Here is a 21,872-nt window from a genome sequence, read left to right on the forward strand (position 1 = left end):
AAATCATCAAAACTACTTAACTAACTCGATTTTAAAATAGTAAGTTGGAGTAGTTACTACTTTTCTTCAATTTTATACATGGGAAGAAGCAATTTGGAAAAAAACCAATTTGGCAAAATAATATTCCAATCAAAATTCAAGAGATCCAGTTTGTATATAATTTTTCTTTTACCAACATTATAATGCACTTGTCATTAGCTAATTAATGACGTTTAGTAATACAAGTCAAATCAAAGAACAAGAACAAATTTAAAGACAAAAATATAAGAATAATAAAATTAAATTATAACTCGGTGGGAGAGCGAAATTGCTGCTCCGAAGTTACATTATTGATTAAAGTGCAAATGCCGTCCTATTATTTTCTAATTAAATATAAATTGACATATACTATGTATCTATCCACCTAAAAGTTGGCACGTTATGATTGGTGCCAGCTCATCATCACCATATGTTGAATGTTCCGTTTAATGAGCGGTATAAGACATTTTTTCTCGAAGTCCTCACACGTCATGTACCCGCACTTTTCCTGACATTATTCTAACATTATCATAAATCTCCCCATGTATAATATTAATATATTAATGTTATATACATAGAATATATAACCAGAAAAATACAGGGAAAGTAATATATCTGAGAGGGAGGAACAGAAGAGTTTGGGGCTTAGGGGTCATTTGGTGGGGCAAAGAGAGTAGTGAGTGTGAGTTGAATTTGAGGGGCGTTTGATGGGCGATGACAAATCGTCGTCTAAAGTAATGGCAAGCAGAGAAAGAGATCGAGAGCTTCTCATACCAGTTGCCGACTCTGTCAACGATGACGCATCTTCCAAGCCCTCCTCTTCTTCCTCCCCATCTTCTTCTCATCACTCCGGTCGCGAGGTATCATCTCTCTCTCTCTCTATATATATATATATTTATATATTATATGTGTGTGGTCATTTCCCCTAATATATTGACTAATGATTGGAGTGGTTTTAGTTTCAATCTTTGATATAGTTTAGGGTTTTGAAGGAATTTATAGTAGTTTTGTTGATTTGGGTTGTCTTGTATTTCAATCTGTGTGGCTTGTGATATGGTTCGTGATACGTATTTAAAGAATTGTGTTGATGATCATTGTGATTTGGTTACTTAGCTACTATGTACATTTGACTTTGGTTAGTAATTCTTTTGGGGTTGAAGCAAAACAGAGTTTGGTTCTGTATATCTTGTTGGGACAATACTTGCCTACTCACCGGTGAGTAGGAAATTTCTACTGACTAGGTAGGTGGCACAATAAAATTATGGCAAGTGTACTAAAATTTATAAAATATAAATATAACAAAAATAGAATTAGAACTGGGTTGACCCATTTTTAATTGGATTAACATTATTTTTTACCTCATATCTGATATGATATAACACAATTTTTCTTTAGTACACTGTATACATCCTTGACCACTATCTCTATAAATATCAGAATATGTGTCTAGGCATTATAAAAAACAAAATAATTGAATTGAGATATAGCAATAGTGTTTTGAGGGGTTGGTTTTGCTCTCTACCTTCTCAAAGTGGAATATGTGATTGATATGAAGAACCCTTGCTAGAATCATCAAATGCTTCCAGTTTGTGCTTAAAAAAAATAAAAATAAAAATTCTTACCCTTCTCTTGTCCAACTTAGGATTGTTGCAGTGAGAATGAGGATTACTGAGGTGAATGGGTATTTTAATAACATGATTTTTGTTTGTTTATATATATATGTGTGTGTGTGTGTGTATGTATATGTATTTATATTTGTACAGCTATGGTGAAACCCAAATTTTGATCTTTTGATTCCTAAGAACAAAAATAATATATTGTTTTAGGAAGATCTTGTTTTTAGAAGGTATTGTGTTAGGAAGCTTGAATCCTAATTTCTCCCTACTTTAAAAGCCAATTTTGTACCAATGTATGTACAAGTGTGTATATAGATATATATGGAGACAAAGATGCGGTTAACCCGATTAAAATGGATTAAATACGTTCTGGTTCTATTTTTGTTATATTTTATATTCTATAAAATTTGAAACACTTGTCATAATTTTATTATTCCACCTATTGAGTCAGTAGAGACTCCCTACTCACCGGTGAGTAGGCAAGTATTGTCCATCTTGTTGCGTCTAGGGAAGAGCGAGGCCAAAGAAGGGAAATTAGCTTGAGAAAGGAAGACAGTTCGGTGAATTGTTTTGCTCATGATTTACTGAGGGAAATGAAAAGACATTATATTTTCTCATGGTTGCCATGGAAAACATGAAGGAAAAGAAAATATGAGTGAAGGACCACTGTGGTTGGGAGGAATTAAATGAAAAAAAACAAAGCGAAGAGAAAAGCTAAGTGGGGGAGGGGACTGATAATCCTTCATTTTGGGAGCTATTATGGAGAGTAAGATAGAGAAATTGGGAAAAGGAGCAGATACAACCCTGCCTTTCTTTTTCTTCTCCAAATGTGGGGAAAATGAAATGAGAATTAGTTACTGAATACTCGTTGTGCTTGTAGTTTTCATAAGAAGTAGTAGTTTGTTATTTTAGTTATCCTTCTCCTTAACTATGTAACCCTTCTTCTTTACTTTTTCAGTAATCACTTCAGAAACGGGGTTGGTGTTTATAGTCATTTCCCCTCTATGAAGTTCAATTGCCTTCTGAAACTCTCTCTCTCTCTCTCTCTCTCTTGTGTATGGGCATGTGATATATAAGTACCACTCCTCACATTAAACACCTCACAGTTTGTACTACTCACATTAAACATCTCAAAGTTTGATACTTTCTTCCTTGCAAAGAGTCTCCTTTAACAGCATGTCTAAAAATTCTGCCATGCTTGGAAGCCTTTTTTTATTGTTTTGATCATCTTACTTAATAGTAAACTGTTTTCCTCATCATACCCTATGGAAGTTTTAAAATGTGAGATTATTCATTTTTGCTAGATATGAGCCAATGTTGCTATTGACCTCAAACAGTTGGGGAAGAAATTTGTTGAGTATGAACAAATGTTGTCTAGTAAAAGTCGTCCTAATAAAGATAAAGTTGGTTGAAATCTATAAAGGAATTCCATGAATTGATTAACTTTAATTAATTGCAATAAAATGTTGCAAAAATTTCTTCTCTTTATGAAACCATGCTTTGGCTAGACATTCAAGTAGAGATGGTGCCAACGTGCACTTGAATTATGGATCTTTGCAGATAAATTTGTCAAGTAGTGATTGTAACCTATACCCTTTAGGCTATAAAGGGTGCATTTATTTTTGTCCAAGATTGTTTCCATTCTAATCTTTGATCAATCTCAGGTTGTTTGCTTTAGACATTTTTTTTTTTTTTCCTTTCTTTCAGCTTCTTATTTTTTTTCCCAACTTTTAGATTTTGTTCTCTTCTCTCTCTCTCTCTCTTTGTTTGTGTGTGTGACATACTGCTCCCAAGTTGATATCATTGGTACTTGTATAAGCCAAATTCACTGTGGCAGGCCTTCCTCTGGAAGGTACAATGACATGAATTTGATTTCAGTCTTTCAATGTATGTATGTGTTTGTCTAAATATATATATATATATATATATAATATTAATTGTCTGACGACTTCTGTATGCCATATTGTCACCGTGTAGACTTTCTACAAAGTTGTTAGGAGCTGGGCCTCGAAAAAGTTCATGACCGGATGGTACGCTCACTTTTTCTTCCTCGTCCTCCCTACCCTGAACAGATGCTTTATATTGTTCAGTAATTGGCATATTTTAGATATTGTGTTTCATTTTTTTCTTAGTACTTGATGTTTTACCCACATCATGTCGTAAACTCGTAGTACATAATTTGGTAATAACCATCATCAAGGAGGAGTTCTACTGCAAATACGTACAAGATTGATTCAAGTAATTGGCAATTGCTTTGGTTGCCTTGTTAATTATGATCATGTTTATATGTTTAACCATTTACAGAACTTTTAAATTTATTTCTTGTATAATTTACAATTATTTGGTTGTACTATCTTTCCATGTTGAGGTTGAGGGAGGTGGAAAATTTATTTTGAAAATTCGCCAAGTGAAAGCAGATTTTATTTATTGATATTTGGGGTGGGTGGGGCCATATGGGGGAGAAGATAGGGGGACATGGGTTCAATCTTGAGGCGGTCCCAAGGACATTTATAACTCGTGGAATTGTTCAACTGAAAGAGAATCTTACAGGCGTGGAGAAACTTCAAGAAATGAAATACTCCAGCCAGTCTTGAGCATGCTTCATTAAAATTTTAATATATTATTTGTTTGCAACTTTCTATTGTAAAGATTAAGCAGGAATTGGTAGACGGGCTCTTATTTGAACCATAGTACCAGACTCAGCAAAAATATTAAATTAAAATAGATCTATGGAACAAAGAAAAGGCAGGGAATCTCAATTTCATAGAATTACTGTGGAGTTAGGCTGGGGGATCTGTAATGGTGTTATGGGTTATGGAACTTATATACTATTTAAATGCTTCCTTTTTCTTTTCTCTTTTTTGCAAAGTTTGTTTGGAATAGAAGAGATATCATTTGATACGCATCAGATTAGGCAATCACGTATGCTGACTTTGTACAGAGTAATGTGATGTTTTCGGAAATGAAATGTACTTTATTGTTGTTTTTTTTTAAAAATATATATATATATATTAAAACTGCATTTGTCAAATTGTATGTCTCATTTCCTTAACATAAATGTAGTTTCCAAATAAGGCTAGAATTGTAATTTTGACAACTGCCTGTGCTTTGCACTGAGAGTTGTGCTTATACTTTGTTGTTGTAGTTGTTGCTTACTCTCTGCGGTTTTGCAGTGTCATCCTACTTCCAATAGCGATCACTTTCTATATAACATGGTGGTTTATTCATTTTGTTGATGGCTTTTTCTCTCCAATTTATGTTCAACTTGGAATTGACATCTTTGGTAAGCATATTATATCCCTATGTGCCTATATCATATTTTCATTGATACCTTTTATCCGTGAAGCTTATGATATCTATATTAGTTTCCTTGAGTGGGTGTTACTGAGGAAATGTTCTATACAAAGTGACTTTATAATATTGCTGTTGTCTTGTTTAGATTAGCTTCATTCAGCCATATGCTATTAATTCTAGAATGACCATAAGTTGGCTGACAGGGAAATATCTAATCCGTAGTTAATTTCATATATTAAGTAACATGATAACCGTTATCTTAATTTGGAAAGTCTGTTTGAAATGTATCGTGAGATAATATTTACACAGAAACAGTTTCCCACTAAGAAGAAATCACTGATATTTAAAATTTCATTATGCAACTAAAGCTGCAATTGAACCGAGCTGAGCTAAGCTTTTGCGTGTTTGAGTCTGAGCTCAACAAGTAACCTCGACCTAGAGTTGAGGTAGGGTTTGAGTGTTTGAACTCGAACACTACTCGCTGGGCTTGAGCTCAGCTCATTTGACTCATTTAGCCAATTTTGAACTCACAATCGAACTCAAATTCAAGTTTTGATAAGAACAAATGATTATAAATCAAAATGAGCATTAGAAAACCATGACCTTAAAATTTTAGCCTAGTCTATATTCTAACCAAACTATGTGAGAAACTTTTCCTTGGTCCAGGTTGTAATACCCCCGGATTTCCGAATGCGGGTTGGCCAGGCCCACGCCCGAATACCCGAGGATATCAAAAACAAATCGGCAATAAAGGAACACAGAGTACAAAAGAATAAAGAAGAATAAATAAAATGCTGATAAGAAACTAAAATGATAATCTAATAATAAACCTCATAATATATTTCCATTAATTAATAAACTCTTTTGATACAACTGATCTTCCAAAATACAATTTGGGAATCCATACTGCGTGGACCCCTAGAAAATTCAAACTAAACAAATGACAGCAATAACTATCTAAATCAGGAAACTGAATCATAAAGGAACTCCTATGTAGCATCGGAAGAATGAAGTAGACTGATCCCTGCTCAGCACGAACAACCTCTACTCTTGACGAACACCTGAAAAATAATGGTGGGTCAGGCCCACAAACAAGTTCTACTCTACTACAGTCCAAGCAGAGATCCGATACACGTATACATCCTAGTCAATCCAACAGTAACTAGTAATCCGTATATATATATATATATACACACACACACTAAAGGAACCTCACTAGACTATAGGGTTGTCTCAACCTGAATAGTAGGCAACATGCAAAACGCACATATAGTGGGCATGAGTACCTAGACCTACCAGGGTACACAGCTATACTATATCTAGCTACACATCCCTGGCGATATACGCCCCCTAACCACTGATCCTGAGACTCAAACTCATATCATGGTACCATACTTATATATATATAATTTAGTAACCATCCTATCCAGTATAAATTAATCCTCCGTAAGTCATTCAACTTATTCAGCTGACCTGACTTGAATATAAGTAGGACTTAACATTTTAGTTAATCTATTCCCTTATATAATAAATTAATCCTCCATAAGTCATTCAACTTATTCAGCTGACCTGACTTGAATATAAGTAGGACTTAACATTTTAGTTAATCCATTCCCTTATATAAAATAGGTAGGACTTAACTGATAAGTTAATCCGTCCCTAGAATACCACCGTCCCATACCGGTGCATTAAACCACACAATCCAACAATTGATGTAACAATTAAGGAAATACATCAAACATTTCAGAAATAACTATGATAATATGATATCAAGTTATCACATAATAGGAATGACTTATTATTTATTTAAGCTTCCTATATCATATGTCCTACATAAACTGAATCTTATATATGATGATATTTTATTATACCGTTAAATAAGCATTCTCCATATCCAATTCATCCTACACATTTAATCTCAATTGCTAAAACATTTTTAAAAGATTAAATACATTCGTTTGTTTAAAACATTCAAATAGAAAGTATCATTTTGATTGAGTCTATTTAAATTTATTTAAACCCAAACCTAGTTTCTATTTAATGTTCAGGAATCCTAGGCATGTTTCTATGTTCCATCATTCCACAGATATGAAAAATATATAATGTAAACATATAAAAATTCACACCGGAAATCAAATCAAAATCATGCATTTATCAATTCATAACACAAGAACAGATATGAACCAATTTCATAAAATCTATGTTCTAATCCAATTAAACATGCATAATTATTTAATTTTATGTGTTTAATAAATCCTGGAATTTCCTAGGCATGCATAGAAATACGAATCAAAGGGAAAGAGATAGAAGAAGAACTTGCCTTAACCTTTCGGATCGAAAGTTAAACTTCTTCTTCCTTGATCTTCTCTTTATAGGATTTTTCTCCTCTTTCCTTCCTTTTCCTCCTTCCCTATCTAACTCTCTCTCTCTCTAGAATATATCACGTGAATATTTCTAACCCCCTTTTGCAACCTATAGCTATATATTTATAGGCTAAATAAAATAACCCTAACCCTTTTCCCAATCCAAGTCAACTTAAAAAAATAAATATTAAAATATTAAAAAGATAAGTAAAATATGTTACGTATATAATTTATGTATATCTTTATTAAATAAATAAATTATACACATCCCATTATCTATTAATGGATTATCCAATAATACTTAAGTTACCATAATATTATAAAGTAACTTAAAACATAACACGTATCAAATCTATGTATATTTTTATTATTTAAATATAAAACATATACATATTTTTATTATTTAAATATAAAACATATACATCAGATTAAATATTACTACCCAAGTTACTATAAAAGTAATTAATAAATTACTTTCCATTTTATATATATTAAAAAGGTAAGTAAAATATGTTACGTATATAATTTATGTAAATCTTTATTAAATAAATAAAATATACACATTCCATTATTTATTAATGGATTATCCAGTAATACTTAAGTTAACATAATATTATAAAGTAACTTATAACATAACACGTATAAAATCTATGTGTATTTTTATTATTTAAATATAAAACATATATATCAGATTAAATATTACTATCCAAGTTACCATAAAAGTAATCAATAAATTACCTTCCCTTTTATATATGTATATAATATATATCTATGCACAACTATCCACGGGTAATAATTCATACACATCCAACCTCCTATCCAAGCAGTCCATGGGACCCAATTGGTTGACCCATTACTACTAACCATAACCATAAAAGAAAAATAAAATAAAATAATAAAAGAAAAGAAAACATTTAATTTACAATTAATCAAAACACCATTTAAGCATATAATCTAATTAAACAATTAACACATAGACAAATACAAATAATACATAGACACATAATCAAATAATATCTAATTCAATTAAACACATAAACAATTAGTCAAATAATCAAAATTATTATTAATAATTAAAAATACAATTAAAACAAATAAATAAATACCGAGTCTATCCTTTTAAAATTAGGGGTATTACACAGGTCCACCATGTCATCACGTTGACACGGTGGATCTTTATATATTTCGAGACACCCGACAATATGGGGTAAAAAGGCCAATTTGGACCCATCGGGAATAGACTGCGTGCAATTAGTCAGTTTGAAGGATTGAAATTCAAATTTCATTACATGATATATATTTATGCTATGCAGCCTTTTGCAGACATGAATATTTGCATGCATGCATATTCTTGATTGGTTCGGTCCACTGTATCAGCATAATAATGTGGTAGACCTGGACCATGGAATAAGTTTCCCCAACCACGGAAAATTGGAAGTTTCTAAGCTACTAATGGCAGCAATTACATACCCAAGAATAAGAAATAATTACACCCATAACTACCAGATAAGTAATACACAAATTACTAAAGTACCCTCCTACTAAACACCAAATTACACCATCTAATCTCTGCATCAGTTGCCTGGGGTATGTAGCCTGTCCTTGAATGGAAAGGAAGATTACTTTGGCTGTTTGTAATGCTACAGACGATGTTAGAGTTTCGCACCCTTGAAGTAGAATGTGTCAATGAACTGAAATTACATATTATCTAATGAGAGATAATAGTTTTGCTGTTTGTGCTTGTTGCCCATGCTTAAAGTTTGACGGTCAACCTTGTCTGAAGTAAATATATCACATATAGATTGTTTATTTTCAATGACATGTATCCCGGTTTAAAATTAATGTAATTCCATTTATGAATTATATATGAAATTGTTGGCTGTAAGCATCTTAGTGAACACATCTACAGGTCTGATTGATGTTTCCATTTGCTCATATTTCTTAATTAGGTCTTGGATTTGTAACTTCCATCACATTCATCTTCTTGGTCGGGGTGTTTATGTCATCGTGGTTGGGGGCATCTGTCCTGGGCCTTGGGGAATGGTTCATTAAACGAATGCCATTTGTTCGCCACATCTACAATGCCTCCAAACAAATTAGTTCTGCCATATCTCCAGGTTTTTATTATTATTATATTTATTTGTATTTTTTATTGAATGGATTTTGGTAAGAATAGTTCGTTAATTTTCTTATTTCAATCTCATTGCAGATCAGAACACACAAGCATTCAAGGAGGTCGCTATCATAAGGCATCCGCGTATTGGTGAATATGCATTTGGATTCATCACTTCATCCGTCATCCTCCAGGTCTGCTAATAATGCTGATGTTCTATCACCTCAGATCTAGTATTATTGCTTCATCCATCGTTCAACCCAAAACTTGATTACAAAAAGTCCAAATCATGCCTCAATGTGAAATTTCTGATTTACCCTTTGTTAGCATATTTTGCGCTTTTTAATCCTTGTCGACAAATAATTATCTTTGGTTGCTTATGTGAATATTGTTCTCAATGCCGGAGCATGGCTTGAGTTTTTTTGTAACTTTGTTGAACTTGTCAAAAAGATCTAATGAGGCAAACTTAATTTATGTTCGTATCCCTAATTTTTTCCTTTTAAAATCCAGAATTATTCAGGAGAAGAGGAGCTATGCTGCGTATACGTTCCCACCAACCATCTTTACATTGGTGATATATTTCTGGTCAATTCCAACGATGTTATAAGACCGAACTTGTCAGTTCGGGAAGGAATTGGTAAGAGATTATTTTATCTATTTGTTAATTCAATGAAGATTGCCTAGTGAGTGGAAGGAATGCATCCGTTTAGTTGCCACATGACTCTCAATCTGGTGTTACCTACTACTTGCTTGTGTGGTTACAAGATCCCTTATGGGGTTCCTAACATCATTATAAGCAGGTTTTCCATTTTTAGTCGTGCATTCTTAAGCCGAAAATGTCAATCTTTATAGATGAGAAGATTTCAAGTACATCAGATTTTGCATCTCTTCACCGGGAGGGGATGTGTCTCTATTACAAGATAGGGGTGCCTAAATTAGTGTCTTGCATGTTTATAACCTTGTTAACTATAATATGAAGAAGATGAGATCAAAATCCATTTAATCATCGGTTTATATGGTACCAACTTGTATCCTTTGTCTTTATTTGCAGAAATCGTTGTGTCTGGGGGCATGTCAATGCCCCAAATCCTGTCGACACTGGATTCAAGCATTATTCAAGTGGATAGAAGTAGACCCAACAGAAGCTGAGAATTAAGATATTAGATGTAGTGAGATGTGTTTTATTTTTTTTTAATCACCAATTTGTTTTTCAGGTTGATTCCTTGGAATGGCCGTGTGATCGGTTTGTGTTGGCATTATAGGAATCTGTAGTCATGTTTTAAATTATATGATGGTTGAGGGTCGGATTCTGATGGTATACATAACATCACTTTCCTGGGAATATAGTCAGTAGATATTCCAAGCTGAAATGTATTTTTGCTTTGGAATTTTTTTCCTTGGAAGTTTAGTTTTCTCTCGTACTTGTATTGAATGTTGTTTCTCCCCTCTGTCGATGGGTTTTCATGTTCCAAATTCCAATCTCCAGTCAAGTTTTGTAGGTAGAAGGCCGTATCTTTAGTTCAATCATCAATGGCAAGCTTGATAGCGCTCGTGGATAGAAAATTTCTTGATTATCCTTTGATCAGATTGAACTTGTACAATAAATTATGAATGAACTCATAAATGAACCTAGTTGATATTTATAGTGTTTTCTAAGGGAATTTATAAAATATTTATTGAATAGAGAGAGATTCACGTGACTGCTTGTATCAATGGCTTCTCTATTACCCTCCTTGGCTCGCATATGGGCTAAATGATTTTCGGACCAAAATTGTGCGAGTTTATTAGAAGAACCAGATTCAATGCCTCATGGAGCGATTGCTAATGGCAATGACTTCTGAGTTCAAGCAAGACCTATTTGTCATTGGGCCATAATAAAATAATTAAATGCAATGTAAACTTTTTAGAAGAGTCATCAATGGCCGCAAGGCCCTTGTTAACTTATTTAATTATATATTTGTCAAAATTTAAGATTATACTATTTATAATCTTTAATAAAAAAAATATATGTGTGTCAATCCAACTAAATTACTAAATAGACTTTAGTCTGTGGTAAATTAAAAGACAAGTTTAGATAGTTATTACGATTTATAGAATTCCATAATAATGATAACTGAGGAGCTAAAGTCAACCTAAACGGATTTAGGTGGAAATGTCTACAGTAAAACGGTTTAATGAGTTAAACTCTTCAATCATAACACAATATGATTAATTAAGCAGGTTAATTGTATTAATTTATTTACAATCCGAATCCATTTAAAGTCAACCTAAACCTGCTAATATTGTGTTGGTGGTCGAACTTTGTCATCCCTAGATATGCATATCTATATAGGAGCGGAGCCGGAAACTTTCCTTTCAAACACTTTTTTTTTTTTTTTTATTACATTTAAAATTTTTAAAGCAATACTAGAGACTTTGAAAGGACCACGTGTACTTTCTTAACAAACCAACTTCAATTATCATAGATAGATAACTACAAATGAAAATTTTAAAACAATTAGTTCCTCTGTAAGCACAAATTTTTTTTCTTTTTTTTTGGGGGGTGGGGGGAAGTTGAAATTCAATAAATGAAAATCTAATTAGAGAATAAAATATATAATATTAAAAAGTTATTTAATAATATAGTAGTAGGAAATTTAATCAGAGAAGGAAATATATAATATTTAAAAATGAATTATTGAAATTAAATGAAAGAAAATTAATATATAATATTTAAAAAATATTATTTAATTCAATAAATGAATCTAATTGGAGGAGAAATAATAATATATAGTTAGAATACTGAAATTCAATAAAAAGAAATATAATTGGAGAATAAAACATATAGTTTATTTAAATAAATATATAACAACAATTTTATATCAAAATATACCAATAAAATCTTAAACTGAGAATTCTATATATATAATTATTTTTATATTTAATTTTTAATCATTTATTTTAAAATTTTAAACTATTATTTATACTGCAAAACTATTCTTATTTATATATTTTTTTTATTATTTATAATTTTTTTATTTGATCGTTGTGCATACACTTTCGCTAGCAATCCATGTGTATTTTTACTTGTGATTTGTAGAATTACAGAGGCAACCTATTCCTTAATTGCCGCATCCAAACGGAACCAAACAGGGGGGACAGATACTATTACGCACCCGGCGTATTTTAGTAAAAATCTATATGTCTTTACAAAACCCTAGCTCCCACAGATGCCTCTCTATAAGTACTAGCAAATAAACCCAATTTATTGGCGTTCACGATTTTCGAGAGTATTCCTTGTGAGCTAGGGTTTTGCTGGAGACGAAGTCCGTCTCTCATGCTTCTCTCTCTCTCATGCACACAGGTATAATGAAGGATTTTAAAGTCTGGATGGGGTTTCAATTTGAGTCGGGGTTTTCTATGAGTCTGATGTTTATATATTTCTATATAGTTATTCGAGATGGATCAGAGTTTGAATCCAAAAGGTCTATTTTATATTTTGTATAATTCTTTCTGAATTGTTTTGTGAAAATTGAAAGAACAAGAAAGTATATTTAGTGGCTGTGCCTATATATATAGATTTAGATGTATCTATTAACGTTTTTCTATTAGATTCGAGAAGGGAAGGGGAGGACTGTGATGAATGTGATTGGTCTCGTTCGTCGTAATGGCAAATAAGCCTTGACGACCATTCTGATATATCACCACCCATAAACTGAGTCCTCACTAATTTTTTTTCTTAGTGCTTTTTTGTTTTCCTTTTCTATTAAATAATTATCTCTATTTTAATTTGGTTTTTTACAGTGTTATTTACTTTTCTCATTTTATTTCATGCTTTATAGATTGGCCAATGATTATACGATTTCAATTTGACAAGCATATGTCTGAAACAAATTGTGTTGACTCTCTTAATCTTCTCTATGAGGCTAATCTGCTATCCTTGTCTTTCTTGTTGCTGTGTTTGGCTGCATGGAATTAGAGTCGGGGGAAAATTCACATTTTTTTAATTGCTTTTTCAATTCTAATTGCAGAACTCCAAATGTAATTATAATATAGTTTAATTTCAATATATATATATATAGATAGATAGATATGTAGAAAGGAAAAAAAAAAGGCTATGAAGAGCCTGCCATTCTGAGGTGTGTGTATATGTATATATACAACCATAACAAGTTTGTACTTTGTATAATATTTGTGTCATAAATGTGTGATCGAGAGAAACATATGGTCATATGTGTTTTTGTGTTTTAAATTTAATTTTTAGATGAGATGGGTCATGTGATGATCAGAAGCATAGTTCAAATGATATCCTTGTGATTATATATAATTTGAATGTCTTTCGCTCCTATCTGATGACTCCTCTGTTGGTAGAATATATTTTGTAAAACAAAATTTGGCAAAGTGGGTGTTTTAAGTCAAAATTTAGTTTAATTGCCTTTCAATGTTTGGTTGGTTTTTGGTTTGTAACTCTAATAAAATCTCAATAACTTCAGCAGATTTTTTTTTTTTTTTTTTTTTTTTGTATAATTTTATGTTTGTGTAAGTGCAGAAAAAGATCTAAAAACACGGTGCATAAAATATTCTTAAAAGTTTCAATTTTGTGAAAATAAATAATTTTTGTAAAATAATTGAAAATGACATTATTGGAGGACATAGCAATGGATAATTATGAAGTGCAAACTAAAGAATACAAAGGGCAAATTAAAGAAAACAGATGAATTTTGCAAAATTAAAATTTTGTTTTAAAAGTTTGTAAAGTTTTTTAAAAAAATGGTTTAGAGATATACATGGAGAAAAAAGTTAAAAAAAAAAAAATATATATATATATATATATATGTAAGGCAATATTTACATAACAATTCTATCCTAGAAATTAGAAACATATATGATCGTTTGCTGGGCATTTTTAGAAGAGTAAAAAGACAACCTTTGGCTGGACTGGTGCCCTGTAACGGACATGAATTCTGTTGAATTAGTTCTCACATTGACTGTCGAATCATTGTTCACCAACACCCTGGAGACCAGCACTCCTAACCAAAGCAGGTCCTAAGAGTTCCTTTAATACTTCCCCACTATTACAGCGCACTCATTTGTGTCAGCGGGGATATTTTTGTATAATATGAAAAGATTAATAATATTTTTTGTATATTTTTTTAAATAGAAATACTTTACATAATATGAAAAGATTAAGAATATTTTTTGCATATTTTTTTAAATAGGAATACTTTAGGGGTGTTTTCTACACTTGTCTCTTTTATGTTTTTAGTTGTTTGAGAATAGAAAATTGTTTTCATATTACAAACCAAGCAGAACTTAAATTTTTTTATTTACAAGTTGTAAAATTCTAATCATCATGAAAACATATAGAATTCAAATCAAGAATTTTATTTTATTAATAGAGGTTACCTTCTAAATCTTGGTTGAGGAGTTCAGTTACACATGAATTCAAATAGATTAAGGAATAACATAACCGAAAGAATAACAAAGTAAATAAAACTTGGATGTCTAAGGCTAGTTTGGATTTTATAAAATTAGTGATTCAATTCCAACGAGCTTGAAAGTTATATTGATCTTTTTTGGTTTGTCATTTATATAACTTTTAGAAAACAACTCTTCTTGCTCATAACCATTCTCTATACAAATTATTTAACAACATTAAATTTGTTATTCTAATTGGGAAAAATTAAATAAAATAAGACATGAAATTGATTGCATGACCTAAATTTGACTGAATTAAGTAAATAGATGTTCATTTCCAAAGGAGAGAATGCATGAAGACAGATGCAGACAGACTCTGGATGTCTCCTGATTGCGAGATTTTCATAGTTTATTTTGATTGTCTCTCTTTCTGGGTTGTGCACTTTGTAGACAACCAATTTTATTTTTAATACTAATTTTTTGTTTGTATCTCCTGTATATTATTCTCAGTACAATTACCCACATTTAGGAAAAATATCAATCCCTTCTTTTTTGCCACTGATCTGTTTAAATAATCTTCTCCTTTCGCATCTTTTACCATGCATAACAAAATCTGAGAAATGAACAAAACCACTTGGCATCTCTCGCTTAGAGAGAACAAAATCAGCGTACAGCAAAAACAAGTGGATGTACAAACTTGTGAACAGGAGAATCGAGAAATTAACCATCCTAAGGCCTGTCCCCTTTCTCGGTTTACAACAGAAACTATAATTTTACAGAAAAAGTAAAGTACAAGGGGGACCTGTAAAAAAATGGCAATGAAATTCAATATTGCAGCTTCACCCTTAAATGTAATCACCAGTAGGCGAGGCTGGGTTTCTGTTTTATTTAGATGCCAAACTGCTCTCCTGCTTGTCAATGGCACAGCCATCTGGAAGAACCGTTCCACCTAGCCTAGTTGGGGGCCAATAGCGAAGTACAGATCTTCCGATTATGTTCTTGGCAGGAAGGGGGCCCCTTCACAACAAATAATTTGAAGTCAGTTAGCTCCCAACAATGACAACCACCACAACGAAAGAAGAAAAGAAATACAAGGAAACAAACAACTTCTTGTAAACTGAGGAATGAGAATATATTACCATATGTGTGAATCATAGCTGTTATTACGATTATCACCCATCACAAAGACTGAGTTTTCTGGTACACGCTGCATCACAAAATATAGAGCGCTTTCAAATCAATATTGATCTGCAATTCAATCCTTTTTTTGGGCAAGTCTTCTAAAGCTACTGTCCACTTTATGAGTGAATGTAGCTCACAGATTTAAACTCCAGACCTCAAACAATACGATAACTTTTTTTCTGCATGTGCCATCTTTCTTAATCACCCACGAGGGGAAAAAGATAGGGCAAGAAAACGAAAAAGAGAAATTGATAGCAGAGTAGAACTCACAACTGGTGTCATGTCATAGTGAGGTGATTCGAGGATGTAATTTTCATTTCTCACAACCCCATTGACAATTAGTTTCCCTCCATGAACCTGCAGTCAACAAAATCAACCAATTATGTAATACTGTCAAAATATTTCAAAAAATTTAAATGAGCTTATCAAATGCAGGCTCAAATATTTATTCTTCTATTTTCATAATTCAGAGAGTATAAGTCACAGTTCAGCGCTTTCAGGCCAGGGAGTTGAAGGAAATCTTAGAGTTTGGTAACTGAAGAATAACTTGTGGTGATCATCGGTCTTATATCTTGAAAGGGTAACAATGGGAAAACATCTAAGTAAATCCAATTTGTCTCTCGAAAAAATGGAAATGACATGTACACTTTCTGAAAAAATATTGCATGACCTAAAAAATATGCAACATAGAAACTTAGTTTGAGGGTTCAATGGTGCTTAGAACATGGATCACTGTGTACACAGTATGGATCAGGCTGCATGCAAGAGGTTGAATTAATGGATTTAACTGTACACATGTTGCCACTTATCTCTCAACTCATAATAATAATAACAGGATTAGATTATACTGTTCAATTGAAACATAACAGTTAAAATATGATGAGTTCCCATATGCAAGGCTAATTTTCTTCCATCCTGTAGAAGATGGTTAAAAAAATTATCATTCAATTGCACAATTTTTAGACTTGCTTTTGGACACAAGCAATACGAAATCTACAGTGTGGCTTACTCCAGATGTATGTATGTTAATTTATTTAGCTTTTCACAGACAAAAATTGATTTTCTATTCAGAATAATCATAAAAAGAAATGTAATGAAAACAATCCCAAGTACTATTGAAACCTCCATGACTGTAAAAGATGTCCACAGTGCTTTTGACAGTTTACAGTAACAAACTGTTGGCAAGCTTGAAATGGCAAAATATGGTCCGAGTAGAAGGGATTACTATATCAAATATTTTTCATCTTTATATTCTCACCACTACAAATACTACTATACTAATTTTCCTAGGGCTATTAAAAAAACTGGAAGCCAAGGAATTATAAAAATAAGAAAATAACTGCACAAGATACAAATGAAAAACTTACATATAGAAATCGCATGGTGCAGGAGAAAAGAAATGAAATGAGTTTATGGAGTTTCGTTGTCTCACCTCCACAATATCTCCTTCCTTTGCAACAATTCTTTTAATGAAGACATCGTCATCAGTATATCCTACTTCCTGAAGGACTGGAGGGCTTTTAAAAATCACTATATCATTTGGACATGGCTTTCTAAAATAATAACTAACCTGAAAATTTGAAGATTAACATTCAGTTTAACGATTAAAAGTTCAACACTAGATTATTTGCCAAAAGGTTACTTCCTTAGAAAAACAGAACAAAGGAACATATAAATCTCAATGGCCACAAAAACTCGAGCATTACTTCCTCATATTTATTTTAGATTAAGGCTCCGTTTGTTTGGATGTAAAAATATTTTTTAGAAAATATTTTTTTTATTTTCTGGTGTTTGGTTGTGGTAAAATATTTACAAAGAAAAAAAAAAAATTTAATCTAGCAAAAATAACTTACTCATCAATTTTCGGCAAGTTATTTTACACACCCCACCAGATGGACTCAACCTAGACTTTCGCCAGACACCAAAAAACAAAAATAAAAAATATATTTTACCTGAAAAAGGAAAATATTTTCTTTTCCATCGAAACAAACGGAGCCTAAGTGCTAAAACTAAACTTGGGGGGTGGGGGGAAGTACTAAAACTAACTCTGAAAATACCTGATTAAAGAGTAAAGTTGAAAGGCTATACATAGCTGTTTTAATCTATAGATGCATACTATAAGGCTACTGTGTGTGTGTCAGCCCATATATACACACACATATAAATATATAGAGAGAGAGATGGAGATAGAGAGTTATATATATATATATATTTATGTAAGAAATCTTAAGAACTAGCAACATAGTTTTTTCCATCATGTTAGAAAAGATTTCGATTTATAATCTTGTGATCACAACAATATTCTACATGAATCAAAATTCAAATTTCAAGCGAATACTAAGCACCAAAATAGAATCTACTTCAAATAAATGACTTTGCTAATCCTTCAAAAGGCAAGCCCTTTGTGCATGACTAGGGTAGTGGTCGTCCACTTGCTGGGTCTGGAAGCTGATAATGAGGGTTAGGCTGGGAATGCCGAGGAAACCGTGTCTATCTGTCCCCATCACTGTCAAGGTACATGTTGTGGTGGTGGCATGCCTTTTTGATCCATTATTTGTTTGCTTAATTGTTTATTTTATAGGCTTTGATCCACAATTCTCCAACTATTCTGCTGTTTGATAATTTGATAACTCAATTCAGTACTTATTTCTTATTTCTTCTTCTTTTTTTCTTTTTTTTTATAAGTAGTTTTCAGTACTTATTTCTTAATAAAAAGTCTTTATTCAATTAAGTATGTTTGATGACATAAAAATAAATATCACTTACAAGAATAAGTGACAATGAAAATGGGATAAATTTTTAGGTGAAGGATTTATCACTAAACACTTCAAACTTCATAAAAATTTCAAAGAAATTCCTAATTAATAATCAATACTTAAATATAGCACTTAAAATTTTAAAATTTTCCAAACACCACCTAAGGCTGCCTACGTATCTTGCCCTAGTTAAGATACTCTTAATTTGCACTGGTCCCCAAGGTAAAAGAACACAAAAACCAAAGAGGGGCACACACAAAATGCATGTATTTGTATTACATACAAAATTGCCCCTCTAGTCACTCAATTGAATCACAACAATCAATTCATTCACGCACCATGAAAGCTTCAAACTAAAGCTGAACCTCCATTTTACAAACAAACATGGACCGACTTACTTTCAAATAACATGAAAACAAATTAATTTCCATGTTCATCACATTCAAGATAAAAAAAATTCAAAACTAATGAACAACAATTCATATGAAATGTATATTAAGAAATTAAAGATGATGTTATCACCTTTTCTGCAACAATTCGATCTCCAACATCGAATGTGGGAAACATAGACAACGAGGGAATATATCTAGGCTCCGCCACAAACGACCGAAACGCAAGCGATACAACAAGCGCTGCAAAAACGGTCTTCGCATCGTCGGAAGTGAAATCCAACCATTCCGGCAAAATCCCATTCTTCTTCCCCAACTGCCCATCATCTTCATCTTTATCTCCATCTCCGCCGTCGCCTCCACCTCCGCCGCCGCCCTCAGAGTCCAAAACCGCCTTGCTTTCTTCGGCGGAGTCTCTGAACCCATTGCAATTCAGTCTCCGCAAGCGATCTTTATGGCATAAATGCTTAAATCCTCGAGATTTAAGAGTTTTGGAGGGAGGTGTGAACAGGGTTTGATTAAATTGGACTGATTTTGGTGTAGGATTGAAACTGAGGATAGTGGAATTAGGGTTTTTGAAGGGTATAAAGGAATGGGTAAAACTGAAACCAGGGCTTCGCAACGAGGGCAATGGAGGGACTACCTGTACGGATATCATCTCTTGTCACAGCTTTACCCTCCACGGCGCACTAAAATTGAATTCGCAATTAGACATGAATTTATGTAACAGTACTGTATCTGCAACTGAAATACTAGTGAAATGTCCATACTGTCCCCACACAGCTCTAGTAAGATATCACTTCTTTTCTTAAACGCTGGTTTTTTTAAAGATCGGAAAGCTGTTAAAGGATTTAATGAAACTTCCAAAATACCAAACATACTCTTTTATTTATGAACAAAAAATAAAATATTCTACCTATATCCCTATATATATGTAAAGAAATCTAGCCGCATCACATATTGTCTCTTTCATCTGGTTCATAATTTCACATAGTAGCAGGTTCCTCCTCTCTTTTTTCTCATCTTCAAGATTTCAAAACTAGGTACTTTGTATTTTTTTTATTGGATAAATAACTCCTAAATACAGTATTATTTTAAGTTTTATCGTGAATCAGATTTGTTAGATTTTAACGAACAATGAGTGAAAACAATATATATATATATATATATATATATATATATATATATATATATATATTTATTTATTTATTTATTTTATTGCAATTTATATTTCGATTCATTCTTGATTTTGGTTTTTTGTTTTCCCTTTTTCTCATATACATTACCATCATATGTTTTTGCTTTCAATTTTATTTTCTCTTAGCTTTGCGAAGCTGTGGGCATATACAGGTAATATATGTGTATATTTTATATGATTTGCTTGATGATAGTTACGAAAATAAACTCTATAAGTTGGGCTAATGACTCTTTCAACTTGCATAACCACGGTCAACCAAAAAATATAAAGAACAAATAAATCTTTTCATCTTTAGCTTTTTTTTCACATCAAAATTGAATTGGGAAATACTTTTCATCTTGAGCTTTTTTTTTCACATCAAAATGAACATGTATATAATGGTGTCCTCAGAATCTTTCTATGGCAACCACGATGTACTAACAAAAAAAAATGAAGAAAAAAAAGATCCTTCCATTTTTAGCTTCTTCCTTTTTTCACCTCAAAATTGAATTGAAAAATAGGTGAACGTATATGTAAAGCGTTGTATTTAAAATTAAAAAAAAAATCCTTTCATATATCAATTTCTCAAAACACTATAAAAGAAAGAATTTATAAAATGAGTTACATATATTATGTTGAAAAAACCGAAAGAAAGAAAAATAATTAAATAATATTTCTCGATGTTTACTGTTTATATATACCCTACCTATTTCTCCAATTAATTAATATTTCTCTATCTACATCTGGATGTTTACTGTTTATATATATATATATATAGAACGACTTCCTTATAGTGAAATTAATGAAAAATGTAGAAGAGTGTTATTTAGATCATTTTATAGACAACAACAATGTAAAAGAAATAATTTTTAAATCATTTTCACGATAGATGTGTAACATATTTTGCTCTTTCACAAATGTTTGTTAATATCATAGTTCTGATTACAGTTGTTAGGATGGTTATTGTTTAGAACCTTATTTCATTTGTTAGTGTTTGGAAACTTATTTCATCTAAGGGCAAATTAGTTATATTAGTAGTAGAAGAGTTTTAGTAAGCATTTTGCCAAACCGACAAAAAAGTTCTTTTAACATTAAAAACTCTTCTAAAATGCAATTCCCAAACACTATCAAATAAGTCGAATAGAAGTGATAACTTCTACTTCTCTTCTTCTTCTGTGTAAAAGCATAAGTAAAAGTTATATCAAACGAGCCCTAAGGCTGCGTTTAATAACTAGAAACATTTCTTGTTTGATTAATTATACGGCAATCGAATTTAATCACCGATTAAGATCCGAAATTGCCACATCACTCACTCATTCGTTAAATGGAAAATTCTACCATTTTAAAAAGACTACTTTACCCTCAAAATATCATCCAAACCCTTCCACGTTTTCTCTCTCAAATAATCATCTAGTCTTTGTGTTCAAAATGACTCTCTCTCTATATGTATGTGTGTGTGTGTGTGTGTGTATATATATATATCAACCACAACCCCATCGTCTCATCAATAAGTATGCAATTTCCTTCCATGATCTCTAATCTTTAATTAATTCGATTGGGTCAAGCG

General features: G+C 31.9%; 2 protein-coding genes and 2 non-coding genes across 5 annotated transcripts; 3 read left to right on the forward strand and 1 right to left on the reverse strand.

Annotated features, from left to right (window-relative positions):
- The first annotated feature begins 593 nt into the window (after positions 1–593).
- On the forward strand, positions 594–10,902 carry LOC132277200 (protein LIKE COV 1-like). Its single transcript, XM_059778978.1, has 7 exons — positions 594–878; positions 3,612–3,664; positions 4,808–4,917; positions 9,241–9,408; positions 9,501–9,598; positions 9,915–10,041; positions 10,456–10,902. Exons 1-7 carry the CDS (start codon positions 726–728, stop codon positions 10,551–10,553), a joined length of 807 nt encoding a protein of 268 aa, XP_059634961.1. The 5' UTR covers positions 594–725; the 3' UTR covers positions 10,554–10,902.
- A 2,112-nt stretch (positions 10,903–13,014) lies between these two features.
- Positions 13,015–13,106, forward strand: LOC132280632 (small nucleolar RNA Z43). The gene has a single exon (XR_009471639.1). It is a non-coding gene; the product is annotated as a small nucleolar RNA Z43 (small nucleolar RNA).
- A 546-nt stretch (positions 13,107–13,652) lies between these two features.
- Positions 13,653–13,744, forward strand: LOC132280630 (small nucleolar RNA snR60/Z15/Z230/Z193/J17). The gene has a single exon (XR_009471637.1). It is a non-coding gene; the product is annotated as a small nucleolar RNA snR60/Z15/Z230/Z193/J17 (small nucleolar RNA).
- A 1,671-nt stretch (positions 13,745–15,415) lies between these two features.
- On the reverse strand, positions 15,416–19,846 carry LOC132277201 (chloroplast processing peptidase). Of its 2 annotated transcripts, XM_059778979.1 has the most exons (5): positions 19,262–19,843; positions 17,416–17,553; positions 16,254–16,340; positions 15,941–16,008; positions 15,416–15,818 (listed from the first exon to the last, which is right to left on the reverse strand). In XM_059778979.1, exons 1-5 carry the CDS (start codon positions 19,784–19,786, stop codon positions 15,686–15,688), a joined length of 951 nt encoding a protein of 316 aa, XP_059634962.1. In that variant the 5' UTR covers positions 19,787–19,843; the 3' UTR covers positions 15,416–15,685. The 2 variants fall into 2 exon arrangements, with proteins under 2 accessions (XP_059634962.1, XP_059634963.1); XM_059778980.1 differs by lacking the exon at positions 17,416–17,553 and having other exon boundaries at positions 19,262–19,846.
- Positions 19,847–21,872: the final 2,026 nt, after the last annotated feature.

The sequence above is a fragment of the Cornus florida genome, unplaced genomic scaffold, assembly GCF_030987335.1.
Source record: "Cornus florida cultivar Cherokee Brave unplaced genomic scaffold, ASM3098733v1 CherokeeBrave_3.0.0_Hap2_Chr10, whole genome shotgun sequence".
Taxonomy (NCBI): domain Eukaryota; kingdom Viridiplantae; phylum Streptophyta; class Magnoliopsida; order Cornales; family Cornaceae; genus Cornus; species Cornus florida.

Coding starts and splice junctions, on each gene's coding strand:
- LOC132277200 (XM_059778978.1), top strand. CDS start 726: ATGGGCGATGACAAATCGTCGTCTAAAGTAATGGCAAGCAGAGAAAGA. Junction 879..3,611: donor CTCATCACTCCGGTCGCGAG/GTATCATCTCTC, acceptor GTCACCGTGTAG/ACTTTCTACAAAGTTGTTAG. Junction 9,409..9,500: donor TAGTTCTGCCATATCTCCAG/GTTTTTATTATT, acceptor ATCTCATTGCAG/ATCAGAACACACAAGCATTC.
- LOC132277201 (XM_059778979.1), bottom strand. CDS start 19,786: ATGATATCCGTACAGGTAGTCCCTCCATTGCCCTCGTTGCGAAGCCCT. Junction 17,554..19,261: donor ATCGAATTGTTGCAGAAAAG/GTGATAACATCA, acceptor TCAAATTTTCAG/GTTAGTTATTATTTTAGAAA. Junction 16,009..16,253: donor ACTATGACATGACACCAGTT/GTGAGTTCTACT, acceptor TTTGTGATGCAG/CGTGTACCAGAAAACTCAGT.